The sequence below is a fragment of the Engystomops pustulosus genome, chromosome 1, assembly GCF_040894005.1.
Source record: "Engystomops pustulosus chromosome 1, aEngPut4.maternal, whole genome shotgun sequence".
NCBI lineage: Eukaryota > Metazoa > Chordata > Amphibia > Anura > Leptodactylidae > Engystomops > Engystomops pustulosus.
In genome coordinates this window covers 208941521-208961977 of record NC_092411.1, presented here as the reverse complement: position 1 = coordinate 208961977, position 20457 = coordinate 208941521, and the positions used below count along the sequence as shown (strand labels likewise).

At 40.0% G+C, this 20457-nt stretch overlaps 1 protein-coding gene across 1 annotated transcript in view; it reads left to right on the top strand.

The window, feature by feature from the left end:
• LOC140071620 (bifunctional heparan sulfate N-deacetylase/N-sulfotransferase 3-like) overlaps positions 1–20457 on the top strand; it is a 215078-nt gene that overhangs the window by 162717 nt on the left and 31904 nt on the right. Inside the window, exons 9-10 of the mRNA XM_072119202.1 lie at positions 8263–8386; positions 15791–15965. Coding sequence (XP_071975303.1) covers positions 8263–8386; positions 15791–15965 — 299 coding nt within the window. The remainder of the gene's footprint in view (positions 1–8262; positions 8387–15790; positions 15966–20457) is intronic.

The window sequence follows — 20457 nt, the reverse complement described above, 5'->3', positions numbered from 1 at the left end:
ATTGATGGTACTGTTATCCTGGGTGTGAAGGAGTTAAGGATAACGTAGCCATAATTGGTTGGGAATTGGCCCGGAGGAGGAAAGTACTTAATAAAGCTAAGACAGTCGGGAGCGCTGTGTCTATTCCAGTATACAGCCTGCCAGCCCCTGTGCCCCATTATACAGCCTGCCAGCCCCTGTGCCCCAGTATACAGCCTGCCAGCCCCTGTGCCCCAGTATATAGCCTGCCAGCCCTTGTGCCCCAATATATAGCCTGCCAGCCCCTGTGCCCCAGTATATAGCCTGCCAGCCCCTATGCCCCATTATACAGCCTGCCAACCCCTGTGCCCCAGTATACAGCCAGCCAGCCCCTGTGCCCCAGTATATAGCCTGCTGGCCCCTGTACCCCAGTATATAGCCCGCAAGCCCCTGTGCCCCAGTATATAGCCAGCCAGCCCCTGTGCCACAGTATACAACCTGCCAGCCACTGTGCCCCAGTATATAGCCTGTAGTCATAGAGGTAAAAAACAGGACGTGAGTCCGCACTTCTCAGGGTAGACAATGGTTTATTTCAAAGTTGGAATACGCGTTTTGGGGGCGTATCGCTCCCTTCCTCAGGTCCATAAAAATACACAAGATTCCGAGAGTGATCCTAGGCTCTCCTGTAAGTATATTAGGGGTATGTAGTCCTCCTTAATTGATGGTACTGTTATCCTGGGTGTGAAGGAGTTAAGGATAACGTAGCCATAATTGGTTGGGAATTGGCCCGGAGGAGGAAAGTACTTAATAAAGCTAAGACAGTCGGGAGCGCTGTGTCTATTCCAGTATACAGCCTGCCAGCCCCTGTGCCCCATTATACAGCCTGCCAGCCCCTGTGCCCCAGTATACAGCCTGCCAGCCCCTGTGCCCCAGTATATAGCCTGCCAGCCCCTGTGCCCCAGTATATAGCCAGCCAGCCCCTGTGCCTTAGTGTAATGCCTGGCAGCCCCTGTGCCCCGGTATATAGCCTTCCAGCCCCTGTGCCCTGGTATATAGCCCGCCAGCCTCTGTGCCCCAGTATATAGCCTGCCAGCCCTTGTGCCCCAGTATACAGCCTGCCAGCCCCTGTGCCCCAGTATATAGCCTGTCAGCTCCTGTGACCCGGTATACAGCCTGCCAGCCCCTGTGCCCCAGTATACAGCCTGCCAGCCCCTGTGCCCTGGTATATAGCCTGCCAGCCCCTGTGCCCTGGTATATAGTAATAATTTGGGAATTATTTAATTGCTCCTTGTTGCTGGGGTGTCATTTAGTGACCTTTAATACAGTAGCAGCAGTGGTTGGAGTTATTAGAGAAAAGCAGATGGTTGAAATATGAGTAATGCCACATATTTCTTTTATGTGTATTGAAAGATGAGGGTTTCTGGAGGTGATCTCCGCTGTACAGGGCATCATCTTTTACTGACCTCTGCAGTGGTCTCTGGTCTACCTGGTCTCTGCGCGATCCCCGAGGTGCGTTGTCCGCCAGAAAGCCCATCTGCCACGATTCATGAAGATCGTACGCCCAATTTCCTGCATGTGTCGCTTCCTTGATCAGGCCTGCTGGAGTTCACCATCTTCCTCCTGGTGTATGTAAGTGCATTGGAAGCGACACAAATTGATTTGTTAAATCTTGCGTGTTGTCCGGATCCATCGGATCGTCCGTTGTCCTTCCCCCCTGATTTGTGTCACATGAAAGCCGGAGCGATTGCGTCACAATCTGATCGCGTGCGACGCAATCCCCCGCACGATCCCCAAAAACGTCAGAAAACCAGACGGAAATGCAGCCGCAGAACATTAGTAAATAAGCCCCAATGTGTCTTACTATGAATGTATAGGTACAAGTGACTTAATGTGACTCTGTGCTCTATTCCACCAGATGATATGATCCCCCCAAAAAAATTTTTTATACATGTAATATCTGTATGTGTACCTGTGGCTTTCTTGAATACTGTAGTGTAAACACAGGTTTAGGCTTGCTAAGCTATTTTGATTGATTAGCACCACATCTTTCTCTTCTCCTGCAGCTTGGCTCTGGTTCAACGTAAGTTAACTCACTGTGAGTGATAGCTTATCACAATGCTCACATGTCTTCCTATTGTCCAGAGTTATGGCCCAATCACTACTGAGGCTGGTCTTCTGATATCACATAAGAGTCCCACCTACCTAGGGTGGTGGCTATAGAAGTTCCTGGTTAGCTCCATACTACTTTTGTGACTCTGATCTGTTTCCTGTTAATCTGACTTTTGGCTTGTGTTCAGCCTATTCTACTGTTTTGTGATATTGTACGTTGCCCTTTTTGTTGTGACCTGCCTCGTAGAAAGGAGTTGTCAACCCTTTGACCAGTACATTCTGGGTAGTAGGCTAAGAATTAGGGACTATTTTCATTGTCTTCTCCCCTTGTCTTTTCCCTAAGCAAGTGTTATAATATATACATAATACCTGTTAACAATGCTATTGGAGCTCAAGTTCCCTCCTGTTCATATGAGAGCTCTTATTCTAAATTCATTTTTGTATTTACTGGTAAGAAGTGCAAGGGATTATAAGATCTACCAAAATAAATTTAAAGGAAACCTACCACTTGAAGTGGCAGGTTTCCGATGGCAATACCGGGCACCAGCTCAGGGTGAGCTGGTGCCGGAGCTCATTTTAGTTAGTGTTTTAAACCGCGGTATCGCGGTTTAAAACACTTTTTAAACTTTATAGCCGGCGCAGGCAGGTACGCGCTCGGCGCTTACCATGCGCGCGGCTCTCATTCACTTCCTATGTAGCCGCGCGCACGGTAAGCGCCGAGCGCGTACCTGCCTGCGCCGGCTATAAAGTTTAAAAAGTGTTTTAAGTGGTAGGTTTCCTTTAACAAAAACCTTTGACAGCTTATTTTTATCAATCTTTTCTCTAAAGCAGTGGTACTATGTCAATGGGCAAGTTGGACTGCCACATACATTGGAAATATTTGATGGAAAAATATGCAAATCACATGAATGTAATATGGTGATGTCATTGAGAACCTTCCTATTTCTAAAACACTTACTAAGTAAAGTTTGTCATCATTCGGCAATATGGGGCTTATTTACTAAGGGTCCTGTGGAAGCATTTTCGTCGGGTTTCCCGTCTTTTCGGGGATTGTGCTGGGGATTGTGTCGCACGTGATCGGATTTTGGCGCATCAGAGCGCCGTCTTTCGTGCGACAGAAATCAGGGGGCGGGCCAACGGACAATCCAACGTATTCGGACAAACCATGGGATTTAACATTTAAATTGTGCCGCAAGCCAAGCAATTACATACACCAGGAAAAAGAAGCAACCTGATCAGGGAAGCAACTGATGCAGGATAGCAGGTGCATGCTGGTAGTGAAGCGCGCCACAGTGCATTGTCGTCGGGTAATGCAGGGACCAGTAAGTAAATCTGCCCCTATGTTTTTAGCACCTTATTCATAGATCATTTGCTAATCAGACATTGTAACAGTATTGCATTCTCTGTTAAGGTTTGGTTTATTAATATACAATGTATTGTCTGTAGCTTGGACAGTAATAAATCAAAGATTAAAAAAAGGAATTTACAAAAGGTTAAAATGATTTAATTTTATTATGTGTTCCACAATTACCATATATACCCGAGTATAAGCAAAGGCAGCTAATTTTAACACAAAAAACTGGGAAAACCTATTTACTGAAGTATAAGCCTAGGGTTGGAAATGCATTGGTCACAGCCTCCCCAGTATATTGCCAGCAAGCACAGGCCCCCAGTTTTTTATCCAGCAGCACCCTTGTATATAGCCAGTGCCTGTCCCCACAGTATATAGCCAGTGCCTGCCCCAGTATATAGCCAGTGCCTGCCCCATCATATCTACCCAGTGCCTGCCCCATAGTATACAGCCAGTGCTTACCCCATGTATATAGCCAGTGTCTGCCCCCCAGTATATAAGTAGTGCCTGCCCCCTTGTATATAGCCAGTGCCTGCCCCATCATATATAGCCAGTGCCTGCCCCCCCGTGTATAGCCAGTGCCTGACCTCTCATATATAGCCGATGCCTGCCTCCAGTATATAGCCACTGCCTGCCCCCCAGTATATAGCCAGTGCCTGCCCCCCAGTATATAGCAGTGCCTGCCCCCCAGTATATAGCCAGTGCCTGTCCCCAGTTTATAGCCAGTGCTTGCCCCATCGTATATAGCCAGTGCTTGCTTCATTGTATTGATCGACTGCCTGCCCCCTTAGTATATTTCCAGTAGCCCCCTGCCCAGCCTAAAAATATCCAAGAAAACTTTGTACTCATGATTTTGATGACCTCCGCAGGTCCTCTCCTGTCTTCAGCTCCGGCTCCGTCTTAGGCTCCGTACGGTCCCATTGCATATACCATGATGTCAGTCACTTGCTGACGTCATGGTGTGTGCAACATGACCACACAGGGAGCCAAAGACGGAGCCGAAGACAGAAGAGGACCTGCGGGGTGCATCAGAAACGTGAGCACAGAGGGCTTTTTTTCATAGACTCATATAAGCTGAGTTAGGGTTTTTCAGCACATTTTTTACAGTATACATTATGTCAGGTAAAAATAGACCTTTCTGACTTGCGAAATCCCTACACACTCTGTAAAGCTTGTTTTTTAGTTTAGATTTATAGTAAATAGCAATAACGTCTCTGAGTTTTTAAACAAATTTTAAATCTTCAATGAAGAAAATACATGGTCACTAAATGTTCTGCCATGTGAATACTGTATAGTGATAAGTATGCTAATTGCATATTGTTAATAATATTATATTCTTAGAGCAAGGATTAGTTTTAATCACGCACTGGTCTGATATGCGCTGAGAAAATAGAACAAAATATGAGAACATTATTTCAGAGATTTCCAGGAGGATGGTATCTAGACAATAAGTTACCAACAATTGGCCTTGATTTCAGGGAGATTCCAGGGGGAAATTAATGCACAGTTTTATCTGCCAACTCCTTAAAAAATGTGAAAAAATGTAAAATAAATGTATTTTCAATTATTCAGATTCCAGTGTCAATATTCCAATCCTAATAAAACTAAAAGAAAGTTATAACTATAAAATATACATGGGTGCACAACAAATATTGATGAGTTTGGAGCAACCTACTTCTGCAAATGTAACAAAATGCTCAATATCATTATTACTTGCCATATAGACATGGTATGTATACCACTGACAGTAATATTGAGTACAGGTATAGCATTTGTAATTGTAAACTATTGCTGCAGAACAACCATGTGCAGTCAAACAAGTCTCAATAGAAGTGAAAAAGACCAACACTAGGTTTAAAAAATAGCTATCCATCAGAGAGATAGCAAGATAGTTAGGATTGACCAAATCATTAGTTTGGTACTTTAGGGGAAGAAAACACTACACTTTTGAGCTGGGAACTCAAGTAATGACTATGCAAGACAACAGTGGTGGATGATTGAAAAATCTATTCCATGGTGAGAAAAACCTCTTCAAAATATCTACAGTAAGGAGGAACACTCAAAAGAAGGTGCATCAGGATCCAAGTCTACAATAAAAAGAAAACTTCATGAGAGCAATTACAGAAGGTTTACACTGTCAGACACTTGTTATTGGACAAAGTTTTATAACTCTAATTGTTCCCTTATGATTTTCTAATTTTGTGTTGGCAGCAATTTCAGGAGAATAGACATGATGAAGAAAAGAAAACAGATGTAAAATAAGTGTAGGGACTGTGATAGAGTGTGTTAAAATATAATTTTTATTAAGAACTCTTAAAATATTGAGGGGTTATTAATGTGATAGTGTCTCACTATTTCCATATCTGAGTTTCTCATGGGCATGTGATCCTCAGAATGTATCTAATCAGAGGAAGAGGACCATACATATAAAGAGTAACCTTATTTTCAGGTTGACTACATATAAACCTTATAAGTGGACTGGCATGGGAAAATATTCACCGTAACAGTTCACAAACTACTCTATTACTACAAATTGTGAACCTGGTCAATTTGTCCCGATTCCCCGCCACTCAACCAAAAATTAATTGTTGATGGCACCTGCCAGACAAATATACAAAGAGGTGAAAACAGCAATAAAACTTTTTAATAGATGCATATAAAACCAACAGGGATTATCGATAAATTCCAGCTCCCTTACTCATATTGTCACCACCGGATAAATGAGACTAAAACACCAGAAGACTCACAAGACCATATATAATATTATATTGCCTGTGCACCAGATACTGGGATCTACATCAGATAGAGAAATGGCACACTAAAAAGTAATCCAAACTGTGTTTGAAGATTGAACCACTGTCCACTGCGGTGCAGTGACCGGGGTGACAACTTACCTCGTGCCAGAAGTTGGTAAATGATATCCCCTGGTAAAAGGTCCATGGATGTTGACCCTGGAAACACGTTTAATTCCATAGGGCATAGTTAGGGCTCCCAGAGTCCCTTGCAGGGCAGGAGTCTATAGGATTGAAGGCAAGCCTAGACTCAGGAATTACTAGGGGCAGTGCTGTGAATCTTATTCCTATCTGGTCTACGGATGATTTGTTCTATGTCTTCTCTCCCCATGAGATGTTTCTCGACTCCTGTACCTGTGAAAGCGGTAGGATCTGACCATTTATCATTTGCCACTTCTCTATCTGGTTGCGATATTAGATCCCAGTATCTGGTACAGCTATTATTATACTATATACTGTACAGTCTTGTGTGTCTTCTGATGTTTTAGTCTTGTTTATATGGTGGTGACACTATGAGTAAGGAACTGTCATTTATTTTTGGTTCCTGCTGGTTTTATATGTATCCGTGAAAAGCTTAGTTTTATTGCTGTTGTCACCTCTTCTTTGACTATTCACAATCGACTTTGATTGATGAGACAGATATTGGACTACAGTGGGTGTTTGACTGTGACATAGTAGAAACAGCACATAACTCCAGGAGAAACTAAATGTAGGATATCACGTCCTCTCTGGTCTGGCCCTAATAGACTGCCATGTCCCTTAAATATACACCACTAAAACCTCTTCACATAATTTCCCTGACTCTTCTCTCCCTTGCTTATTGCACACTTTCTCTTTCACTGCTACTACTTCATGTGTTTCGCTATATTCAAGCCTCATAGCATGACTGCCAGTAGCGGCAATTCATAAAGGCAATGCCCATTAATACTCAATACTGGTAGGGGGTGCCAACCCAAGGAGACTAAGAAATTGTTTATCTTGCATACAACTTATGAAGACAAGAAAACAGCTCTCAACTGACATCATATACTAGATGAGTAGCTGTAATGGTAATTGAAATTAGTACTTAATGAATTCAGTTTAGTAAAAGACAGAGTTCTTATGTTTTACAAGTTTAGGGCACTCTTTACACAAGTGGTAGCAATGCAGATAATGTGGTAGTTATTTTTTACTGTAATAACCTAAAATCCAACAATTAAGTTATAAATATACCTAGTTACAAAAAATTACGACAAGAAAATCCAAAGTCTATCAGGATTAGTGGGAATAAAATAAGGAAAGCATTTGAAATAACTTAAATTTGTATTCTTGTTAAGAAGTATCATACAGGATATGTGATAAATGTAGGTCCCACCTATCTCAAGTATAAGGCATCATTTATGGCCCTTAGTGTATGGATGAGCGACACACGTGCCTATGTCTCTCTTTTTACCTATTTAAGATTTCTAAATCTAGCCATGCAGGCTGCCTTGGCTATTCTTGGGACTGACAAATCAGTGGAAAGAGTGACTCACCCATACTCCACCATCTATTACCCCCTCTTATTCATTTGTGAACAAAGCCTTATTCTCATGATAGACATGGCTAACATCCATAACACGTTTATAGCATAGCCTATGAATATATGCGGTTGAACAATAATGTTGGATTGGGAAAAACTCTTTAAAGGAAACCTACCATCATAAATCTACCTAATAAGCTACATCTGATGGTAGGTGGTAACATGCTAAGTAAAAATAAATATTTTACCTAATCCTAAAATACGTCCTAAACTAAACTACACTTTATCTAGCTACTACGCTAATTATTGGCAGAGGCTACTGGTGCGTGGATTAGCCTTTGCTGCCAGGAGAGGCTTGTACATGCCCCAGTAGCCTGTGCCAATAATTAGCATAAAATAGGAAGTATTTTAGGATTAGCTAAAAATAGATTAGGGTTTAGCACGTTATTAACCACCTACCATCAGATCTACCTTAATAGGTGGATTTCTGGTGCTAGGTTTCTTAGATTGGATAAAATATTTACTTAAACTGTATTGATGTTTTATGACAGGTACCACCGCTTTATACTTGTTTTTGGTTATGCATCCTGCAATAATAAGCAACTCACCAAACCCAAAAACATTTGAAGAGATGCAATTCTTTAATGGAAATAACTACCACAAAGGCTTAGATTGGTAAGTGTCAAAAGTAGATTTAGTTAATAGAATGTTTTTTTTATACTCTAGTAATCCAAATACTTTACAGGATATATGAAAATGTGGTTTCTAAGATAAAACATTTCTTCCTTAAAGTAAAGAACTGTCCTGAACAATTTATTCTAGATGGGTTATTTTGACTTCTAAGTTTTATATTGTTTTTTTTTTATTTTCCTAAAATAAAAACTTTAGAAATGCTTTCATACCAAATCCAGCTTTTTGTCTGACACTGAAGATCCAGTACTGATCAAGGTAAAACTTCAGACTCTGCAATGAGTGCAATCTGTCCTATTGGCTGGGGGTCAGTTCACAATGTTTTAAAATTGCCCCTCTAATTTAGTATTGGCCAAAGTACATCAATCTTCTTGTCCAACGGCAGTAATACCAGATGAACATTTTAAATTTCCTACTATGATAAAAACCATATGTAAAACGTTGTGCTCCAACTGTCACACTGTTTGTGTCTCTTTCCAAACCAGTTAGATTTAAATAAAATAGGTATAACGTGTAATACAATGAGCCTCCAGCAAGCCTGCTGCTCAAGATTACATAAAAATATACAAAATGACTATAAAGAAAGGCATTCCACTCTCAGAACATTCTTGAACAAAGAAAATTTCAGAAGGATCTGTGCATCTCCTCTAGCACAACCTTGGATACTCTGTTTATCACCCAGGAGGTCCAAGATAATAGCCATGACCACTTTTGGAAATAAGATGCCCAGGATTGTGGAAAACATTGATGCTGAAAAACAGTTCATGTCACACTCTTCTCAAGACTTTCAACTTTTACGCCTATTAGATGCATTCCAACTCTAATTGAAGAGTTACCCTAGTCCCCCTTCTTCTTTTCATCTAAAGCTTCTTGAAATCAACCCAATCCTATTGCAAATCAGGGGTGCTGGTAATGTTCCCTATTTTCTCTTTACCTGGTTTGGCTATGATGTAGGGCATGTGGTTGTATAAAAAGTGGTGTCCTGTGCCTTGTGAAGGGTTTACATGCTTAAGCGATGTGATGATGATGATGGGACACTTTCAGTAAAGGAATTGTGCGAGTGTTAAAGGATAGAGATGTTCCTTATATATTAAGAGGTCTTGCAGGGTAGTCAAGCATGAGAGAATGAAGAAGAGGGAGAGGTTTTATGATAGAGATGAGACCTCAACTATCACCCCTTTCAAGACCACCAGGTACAGTGGATAATGAAGACTGATACTATGACAGGTGGTACCTGAATGGAGGGAGGCTGTGTAAGTAGCTGTGGTGTATCTTGGTACCTTTAGAAGTTCTATTTAGCATTGTAGCTATCTACTTGGGTGTTGCATGTGGATGTGCTGAAAGTGCTACAGTGGATAGAGCTTGAGTCTGAGGTGCATGCTGCTTTTGCACCTTCATGAATCATGGATTCTTAGAACAGAAGCCTCAGGTCATAGTAGTAGTGGCACTAGAGGTTCATGAAATGGCTCTGTAAAAAAAATCTAAATATTATAGGTTTTGGAAGGAAGAGAATAATGAAAATAAATAATTCCCTGATTTCGGTGTGTACAGAAAGTATCCAGACCCATTTAAATTTTTCACTCTTTAGTTCATTGCAACCAATTGGTAAGATCCTCAAATTTTCTTTGGCTAATTAATGTACAGTCTGCACCCCATCTTGACAGAAAAAACTGAAATGTAGATATGTTTGCTAATTAAACAAACTGAAATACTCACAAACACTCACACAGGGGCGAAACTTGAGGGGTTGCAGAGGTTGCGGTCGCTCCAGGGGCCAAGAGGTTTAGGGGGCCCTTATGGTGTAACTTTCCCATATGAGAAGATTATTACTATAAACCATACATTATAGTCAGGGCCTGGTACAGACTTTGCACTAGCTTCTAGTTACGCCACTGCACTCACATTTAAAGTGTCACTGTCATTCTGAACAAAAAAACATAATTCTGCTCCAGGTGTTTCTGGGAATCATTCCTCAAAGTACTTTGCCTCTCAGTCCCCATTTAGTACTTTTTTTGGTACCCTACAACATATCAAAAGGGTTTTTTTTAAAGTTTTTTTTTTAAATGGTTAATCTTTAACTCACATGCTGTCCATTTCCTTTTGATCTTGAGATGGTTCTACTCCTTCATTGGAGTCCAGTTGTGTTTAAGTAACCTGTTTGTGTCCCAAAAGAAGCTTCTCCTCACTGTAAGACATATGAAACCTGCATACAGTTTGCAAAAAACACATGAAGGACTCCCAGACTATGAGAAATAAGATTCTCTGGTCTGATGAGAGGAAGATTTTACTTTTTGGTGTTAATTCTAAATCCAGGGGAAAAACCAGGCACGGCTCATCACCGGCCGAATACAGTCCCAACAGTGACCCATGGTGGTGGCTACATCATGCAATGGGAGAGGGGAACAAGATGACTGCTAAGCACACAGCTTAAATAACAAAGCAGTGGCCTCAGAACAATTCTGTGACCATTCTTGACTGGTCCAGCCAGAGCATCACCCAACCTGAGATTACCGGAGAGGATCAGCAAGTAAGAATGTCAGAGAATCAACAACTCCAGGTGTGAAAAACTTGTTACATCATTCCCAGGAAGACTCATGGCTGTACTAGCTCAAGAGCTGCTTCTACTCAATAGTGAGCAAAAGGTCTGAGTACTTATGACGATGTGATATTTAAGTTTTTCTTGTTTAATAAATAAGCAAAAAAAATTTTTTTTTTTTTAATATGGGGTGCAGAGTGCACATTACTGAACAGAAAAACTTTTTGATCTCACCAATTGACTGCAATGAAAAAATGAGTTAAAGAATTCAAAGGCACCCATTTTATAAAAATTTATACATAGTTTTCTAAAATGTGTATGCAATTGTTTATGTAAGTTGAAGACAAAAAGGATACTGAATGCCAATGAAGCAATGATCTATAGAAGTTCTCTGGAGTGAGTCAATATGTTACTTTATTATAAGAGCAATAAAATGGAACAGCTTTCTCCTGTGGCAGAAAAGCATTTGCTTTCCCTCTCTTGAAACTGAGAGATCATAAACTAACCAAATATAAGGCCAGCTCCCTCTTGGTCACAAAGTGCTTCAGCAAACTAACACTAAGATATTATTTAAAAAGTGAACAACTAGAAAGAGGCCAATGTGCTGGCTCCCCAAATGTTATAGATCTCTTGACAAATCAATCATATTTATAATGGATTTTATAGGGCATTTTCAGCAACTTTCACAAGTCTGAACTTTATTCCATCAAGTCAATTTATTTTACTTCTGTTGACCATTGATTACTCTGTACCTCCATAAAATGTAACTTTCCCTAACCATAGGAAGTAAAATGAGTGCAAGACACCGCTGGCTTGAGCTGAATTACAAGCAGGACTTTAATCATTACCTCAGCTATTCTTAGTTGACATCTAATAACTTGGTTCTCTCCAGTCAGCTTTTCGAATGTGAGGTTAAATAACAGTACTGAAAAGTTCAGTAGAGAATATTTAAACTCTATGTTATATAATATTCGGACTGGGCCTTTATATATATATATATATATATATATATATATATATATATTTACTTGACAATACATTTATTGCACTGTAGTTTAGAGCTTGAACGTGACATTTTTGATCATTTTGCTGTGGTTTGTGATAAGATATAATGTGGCAGCAAGTTATCATTGTGAATTTTAATTGCTATATCTACACTCACCGGCCACTTTATTAGGTACACCATGCTAGTAACGGGTTGGACCCCCTTTTGCCTTCAGAACTGCCTCAATTCTTCGTGGCATAGATTCAACAAGGTGCTGGAAGCATTCCTCAGAGATTTTGGTCCATATAGACATGATGGCATCACACAGTTGCCGCAGATTTGTCGGCTGCACATCCATTATGCGAATCTCCCGTTCCACCACATCCCAAAGATGCTCTATTGGATTGAGATCTGGTAACTGTGGAGGCCATTTGAGTACAGTGAACTCATTGTCATGTTCAAGAAACCAGTCTGAGATGATTCCAGCTTTATGACATGGCGCATTATCCTGCTGAAAGTAGCCATCAGATGTTGGGTACATTGTGGTCATAAAGGGATGGACATGGTCAGCAACAATACTCAGGTAGGCTGTGGCATTGCAACGATGCTCAATTGGTACCAAGGGGCCCAAAGAGTGCCAAGAAAATATTCCCCACACCATAACACCACCACCACCAGCCTGAACCGTTGATACAAGGCAGGATGGATACATGCTTTCATGTTGTTGACGCCAAATTCTGACCCTACCATCCGAATGTCGCAGCAGAAATCGAGACTCATCAGACCAGGCAACGTTTTTCCAATCTTCTACTGTCCAATTTCGATGAGCTTGTGCAAATTGTAGCCTCAGTTTCCTGTTCTTAGCTGAAAGGAGTGGCACCCGGTGTGGTCTTCTGCTGCTGTAGCCCATCTGCCTCAAAGTTCGAGGTACTGTGCGTTCAGAGATGCTCTTCTGCCTACCTCGGTTGTAACGGGTGGCGATTTGAGTCACTGTTGCCTTTCTATCAGCTCGAACCAGTCTGCCCATTCTCCTCTGACCTCTGGCATCAACAAGGCATTTCCGCCCACTGAACTGCCGCTCACTGGATGTTTTTTCTTTTTCGGACCATTCTCTGTAAACCCTAGAGATGGTTGTGCGTGAAAATCCCAGTAGATCAGCAGTTTCTGAAATACTCAGACCAGCCCTTCTGGCACCAACAACCATGCCACGTTCAAAGGCACTCAAATCACCTTTCTTCCCCATACTGATGCTCGGTTTGAACTGCAGGAGATAGTCTTGACCATGTCTACATGCCTAAATGCACTGAGTTGCCGCCATGTGATTGGCTGATTAGAAATTAAGTGTTAACGAGCAGTTGGACAGGTGTACCTAATAAAGTGGCCAGTGAGTGTATATACTGTATGCATAAGTGTAGTGTGTATACACAGACAACAATCAGCCGTAACATGAAACCAATTTTTTTGGAATAGACCAAAAAAGTAGTTCTGACATTTTTATGGGCTTTGCGTTTTTTACAATTTGACCAGACCAAAAGAATTAACTTTTTCCAATGTACAGGCAGTCCCCGGGTTACGTACAGGATAGGTTCTGTAGGTTTGTTCTTAAGTTGAATTTGTATATAAGTCGGAACTGTATATTTTATAATTGAAACCCCAACCAAAATTTTTTTGGTCTCTTTGACAATTGGATTTTAAAAATATTGGGTTGTCATAAGAACCAGGATTAACAATAAAGCTTCATTGCAGACACCTGTGATAATTGTTATAGCTGTTTATTGTAGCCTAAGGCTAAAGTACAGTAAATTACCATCATCCAGGGGTCCGTTTGTAACTAGGGGTTGTCTGTAAGTCGGGTGTTCTTAAGTAGGGGACACATTATTTTTGGTAGGGTTAAGGGAACACATTATTTTGGACACATTAGTATATTACCTTATATCTTTAAGTTTTCTTCTTGTCTTTGACGTAAAACTGAGTCAAAATTAGAATGTCCACAGTTCCCATGATGCCTTGTTTTGTCTCATTATGTAACTTAGCAGTAAATCCAGTGTGATTCATAAGAGCAAAATAAAATGAACATTTCTAAGTGTACATGCATGATGGATACAGTAACAAGCCCGGCAGCTATCATTGCATGATGAAGCATGGAGCATATATTAAGTAGTAGAAACCAGTAAAATAGTTACCTGATCCAGTGTGTGCAGTAAGATTTACCAGCTCCATGCTGTGTAGAAACTGCCCACAGAGATTAAAGTGGCAGGAGGGTTGCTGCAGTGGGGTCTGTGAGAGAAGAGAAAGTTCTCTCGAATCACAGACTGGGATGAACAGATGAACATGGAAAATCTTCTATCTTGCTAATCTTTGCAGGGGACTTCTGTATCCTCTAATCAGCACACACAAGGCTATCCTGCCAGGTAGACACAGAGCAGAATCACATGACCTCCCCCTATTCCCTCCAGAGTGTGTATGGAACAGAAGCCCCTTCCTACAGTAAATCCATCTTCTAAACAACTCTACAGACTCACACAGACAATCAGCACAGAATGAGGACACTGCAGAAGGAATAGGCTAAACTGATGAATATAGCAAAGAAATTGCTACACATAGTTAATCCAGATAATAAACTCTACATGAAAAGAGCTATGGGTTTGTGAAAAAAAAATTGAAGTTGTAATTTAAATATTGATTTAATTGAATTATCAATCTTTTTTTTTTTATTTGCCTATTAGGGTGTTTTAAACCTATTGGGTACGACAACTTATATAATACATTCCAATACTTATGTATCGCAATGTGTTGTAAATACACTGTACTGGTTTTTTTGGTACAATAGGACTTACTGATCGATAAGCCAGGGGGCCTCGAGAGGCTCTCTGCTGTCATAGTCCCCACTGTCAATATGTGATGTCACAGCTTGTCCAATTTCCCTTCCTGCACAGATAATCTCCCATAGATCTCCCATAGAGCAGAAACAATATGAAATGTAAGCGTCTGAGAAAAAAAAACTCTAGTTGCTCGTGGCAAGCAGTCAGAGCTCATTTTTCATTTAATAAACTGCTGAGGGAAAATTGATTGGCTGCCATAAGCAACTAGAACACTTCGGATAAATTTCCCTCGAAATCGGTATGTATGTGGGTTAAATAAAAATAAATAAAGAATCAACTTAGTGATGTATTTTTTAAAGGATCTTATACTATGTTCATGATACAATTACTACAGGAAGGTCCGTGCTTTGATATGTGAGAGTCGAGTTTGGATAAATAAAGGAGTATATGCAGTATGGGGGAACAGTTTCCACCAATTTTAAAAGTATCAATTATGATGGAGAAAATATGATGTTCTAGGTGTAATTTTGTGCAGCCACAGTGGGGAATTTGCACAGGGTAAAAGGTAACACTATTGCAAGGAACACAATCCAAAACTATGAGCTAAGTTAGATAATGCCTGAAATGTGTTCGCAATGGATTGACCAAAGGATTTCAATTCTACTGAGCTGCTGTCAGAGGAAATGGCAAAGCTTTCTAAGGAAACAGAAATACTGTTGTATCTGAAATACTATATAAAATGTCCTGTTCAAATCTGTACAATCCCATATCACTAATCAAATAATACAAATGATAACTTTTGTAATGCCTGTTGACAGAGTCTGTAGGTCAGATGCATGGGGTGACAGGGCAATCTACTTAGTGTCAATAAGATGTCAGCAATGTTTGTATCAGAAAATGCATCAGGGATTCTCAATAGATTCAATTTTCTTTTTTTCCCATGATAGAAACATTGAATGATTTTAAACACACATGACATATAGAATCGGATATAGTATTTCAATATATTTATCTTAGAATTACAGTTTTTTGTTGTTTTTTCTCAGGTACATGGATTTTTTTCCAGTCCCTTCAAATATAACCACTGACTTCCTGTTTGAGAAAAGTGCCAACTATTTTCATTCTGAAGTAGCACCTAAACGGGCTGCGGCTTTGATCCCAAAGGCAAAAATTATCACAATTCTCATTGACCCCTCAGATCGAGCATACTCATGGTACCAGGTGAGAATTTTGTCTATGTATAGATAAAAAAAAAAAAAAGATAACTACAGGAACCTGATATGCATAGCTGTCATGTTTGATTTGCTATACTGAATACTTGAAAAATGAAAGGGGTTTCCCACGAAGGCAAGTTAGGCCCTATCCATGGGACCAAACATTTAGTTCTCGCAATCTGCAGGGGTCTCAGCACTGAGACCCCCACTGATCAGCAAGTTAGGCCCTATCCCGCATTGCATTTGTGGGAAAACCCCGTGAAGGGTGAACAAATCATCTCATAGAAAAGAAACAGATTGCATTATACTTTCTTGGGAAGCCAAAGGTTTGATTGTTAAAGGAAATCTACCTTTAAAATCAAATATGATAAACCAGGGACACTTACTCATAGATTCAGGCACTATGCCTTGTATTGTTATCCATGGCCTCCTTCCTTCAGAAATCAACTTTTAAAATTGGCTAGAAGGGCCCATTGATTCTGCAGCTTCACTGGCTGTTACACTGTATAGGAGCATGTCTCACCCTCTCCGTCCTCCCTAGGCACTTTCCTTCTTCCACTGACTGCTAAAGTCTCACAGTGGTAAGGGGCAGTGCTTCTGAACAGTGTAGCAGCCTGTAAAGCTATAGCTTCACAGGCAGATTTAATATCCAACCCTCCCCATCTGCTCCCTCAACACTTCCCCCTCCCTCTGCCTGATGTAATCTAACAGCAGCACAATAAGTTTCAGCTCACCCTATGAGGGGGAAGTGCTCCTAGAACACTGTAATAGCCTGTAAAGCTGCAGCATTGAGGGGCTTTGATAACGCACCCTCAGAGCCCTTATAATGTTAAAGGTTGATTTTAGAACAAATATAAAACCATTACAACAGTCACAGTACCTGGATCTATGAATAAACTTGATTTTGATAGTAGAGTCCATCCAGTTAAATACTTACATGATCCTCAAGATAAAGAGGATGCTGACCAAATCTTGTGAAACACCCACTCAAGTTTTTTCATTGTGGATTATACCTGTAAAACATTAAAGACGGTAAAAATTACTCATTGCCATATTGACACTTTCAGTCAGGTTGACCAGGGCCAGCACCAGCACTGGGCGTACCTGGGCAAGTGCTGGGGCTCAGAGATGCCCTGGGGGCCTACATAAGGATGTAGACTAGGAATCCATGTGAGGTGGGCTGAATCTAATGAGTCCATACGGAGTGAGATGGGCTTTTATATAAAATAACAAGTTGGGGGCTGTTTGGGAAAATAAACTAGGGAATATTTTAGGGAACAGGAGACTGTTTTAGTATCTGAATTTTTAATGTTGCCATGTTAGTTCACTGCAAAGGGGCCCACTAAGGCTCTGTTGCCCAGTGGCCTACTGAAACCTGGAGCTGACACTGAGGTTGACCCATGACTCCACTGAAGAATTAAAAACAAATATAAAAATAAGTTTTTCACAGTAAGAAAAAGAAAACTATGCCTCCATGCCACATTCAAAAGTCAGCTCCCTCTACATCTATGTCTGACTTACTAGAAGCTTAGTAACATGACCCAGGATAATACCCAAACCATTATGTCTTTTTAGAAGGGAATAGACCACCAATTGTGGACATTGCTGTTTCAATGTTCTTGCATCTCATTATTGTGTAGGGAACTGGTTTTATGCATTTCCAAAGGCAAATCTTCATAAAGAGTTTTGTTTCTTTCCAGACCCAGATTGACAGCATCTCATCCAACTAAGACACTTCACTGCACTGAGCTAATGAGATACAAAAACATCAAAACTGTGCTGTACACAGTTGTGAGCCTGTTCCTTTTTGAAAAAGAAAAACCTGGTTTGGGTATTATTCCACATCAAGTCATTAGGTTTATTGCAAGTCAGACATAGGTGTTGAGGGAACTGCCTTTTACAGATAACACCAAGGCAAAGTTTTCCTTCTCCGAGGCTTGAAATCTAGTTTTTGTATTTCTGTCTCTTAGAATCCTCATTGTATCATGCATGGCCTTTAAGTCTCCATAAGAAGTTTAGTTTCTGCCCATACTCACAATTATGAGTTAAACAGATCATGTCAAACTAATCTCATCAATTTGAATTTGTATTTTTTTTCTTACTAGAAAAACTTTTTGGGGTTTCCCATTATTACAAGTTAAAACAAAGTAATTAGTGAAGGTCCAACTGTTGGGACTCCACCAGTAACAAGAATGGGACCTTAAACAATTCAGAGAATGGGTGGAGTGGGAGGTTAAGCATGCATGTCTGACCTCCTGCTCCATCAATTAGTGAGAAAAGGACTCACATTCTCCTCATTGCTGAGGGTCCTGATCTCATGATTGGTGGTCCCAGTAGTCACTCTGTTATCTCCTATCCTTTGGAAAAGGGATAACTTGAAATTTTTGGACAACCCATTTAAAAGGGAAGAAACAATGTCAGATAATGCTATTTTATTGAAAAAAAATGTGTTGAGGAATGAAACAAAAATCTACCAAGTGTGACATTTACTGCAAGCAAATATATAAACATGCCTTTCCTAAGATAAATTACATTAAATAACATAAAGAAAGGATAGAACTTTTATGTTCTCACCTTGCTGCTCTTTTATAAGACATCAATTAAACCTTACAAATGGCATCATAAGAATGATATCACAAAGCTTTTCATTTTAACAGCAAACTTCTTTCAAACTTAGGATGCTTCCACATCCATTCCTTGTACAAAAGTCATTAAATTTCAGGAGATAGGAACAAATTCACTACCTGAATAATTCAAGTTTAAGGGTACTTAAGAGGAACCATTGTGTTGTGGTATCATTTTATAAAGTGCCTCCAATGTCCGGAATACAGAACTAGTCCAGAACAGTGGGGAAATGTATAATCAACTCAAGTGCAACAGAAAGCAAGGAAGGAGAAATTCTGATTGCAAAGGTAATTTCTAGTAAAAGAACAAGATGTAGCAATGCGGATAAGCAGCCAAGCACAGATCACAACTGTGTTATACATAGCAGCAATAGCAAAGGCTGAGGATGAATCACAGCCCTCTGTCTTAATTATATTTTATTGTATCTTGTTTTTTTACTATTCCTATTTCTAGCCTCAGAAATTATATTACATTCCTTCAATCATAGAATTCAGAAGCAAAATAAATCGAATATGTAACATATGTAATATTTTAAAGAAAAGCTTTTTTTCCAGAATAATGTAGAGGTTACCAATGATAAGCATACTTGCCAACTCACCCAGGTTGTCCATGTGGTCACATGTGACCTTCACTGGTGCAAACTTGCATACATATGTGCTGTAGCCTAACTGTCTGAAACAGTCCTGCACTTCAGCTTCAGTAAGGTAGAGAGTTACCACTAGGGGACCACTCAACTGGTGACATTGGAATAATGGGGTGTTTTAAAATAGCTTTTCTGTCCCAAAACCATTAATGATCTATCACAACCCTACTATGAGGAAAGATTAAAAGTAAAAACTAGATTTATTTAGTCTGGAAAAGAGACGACTACGAGGGGACATGATTAATTTATATAAATATATGAATGGTCCATACAAAAAAATATACTGGTAAGTTGTTTCAGATTAAATCAAATCAAAAGACGAGAGGGCACTGTCTCCGTCTGGAGAAAACAAGGTTTAATTACCGGAGGCGACAGGGCTTTTTTACTATGAGAACTGTCAATCTGTGGAATAGCCTGCCTCAGGCGCTGGTCACAGCAGGGACAGCGGAGAGCTTCAAGAAGGGTCTAGATGCCTTTTTACACCTAAATAACATTGATTGTTATGTTATATAGAATTGTTTCCCCTAAATCCTTTCCTCATCCAATCCCTACCCTTCCTTGGTTGAACTTGATGGACAAGTGTCTTTTTTCAACCGTATAAACTATGAAACTACTGATCATCTATGAATGACCAAACCTACGAATAGGTAATTGATTGCTTAGAGATAGAAAACCCCTTCATTTGTATGGTTTCTCATGTTCATGTTTAAATGGTTTTTCATGTTATTGCATTTTCAGCTAGAAAAAAATCGGAAAAGCTCTTTGAAGTCCAGGCATATATTCTAATTAGCAACAACCTGTTTTGCTGTTATTTTGATCCATGTTTATTCTTTCGCCCTCAAGATGTTTCTGTTTGGCCTTCACCAGAGTCCTAATCAATTAACTACCAAGAAAGCATATATAGACATTACAGCAAAATGGGGGACAACATCCCTATTCCAGCATATTCAAAATCACATTCACATAAACAAAAACACTTCCACCATAAACACTAAATTGACCCCTAAAATACTAGTCATGTCATATATGGCACTATATACTAGGAGGAATGTGCACACATTGGTATAAAAAGGTTGTATCTTACCTGTTCATCTTGTAACTTGATTTAGGCTTTCATTCACTAAATGCCTGCACCCAGTTAGCTCCTGCAATGACAAGAATGATCCCCAAATCATCCAAATAGCAGTGCTAAAGTAATCCTATAAACAAGTACAGCATAAATATCTGATAT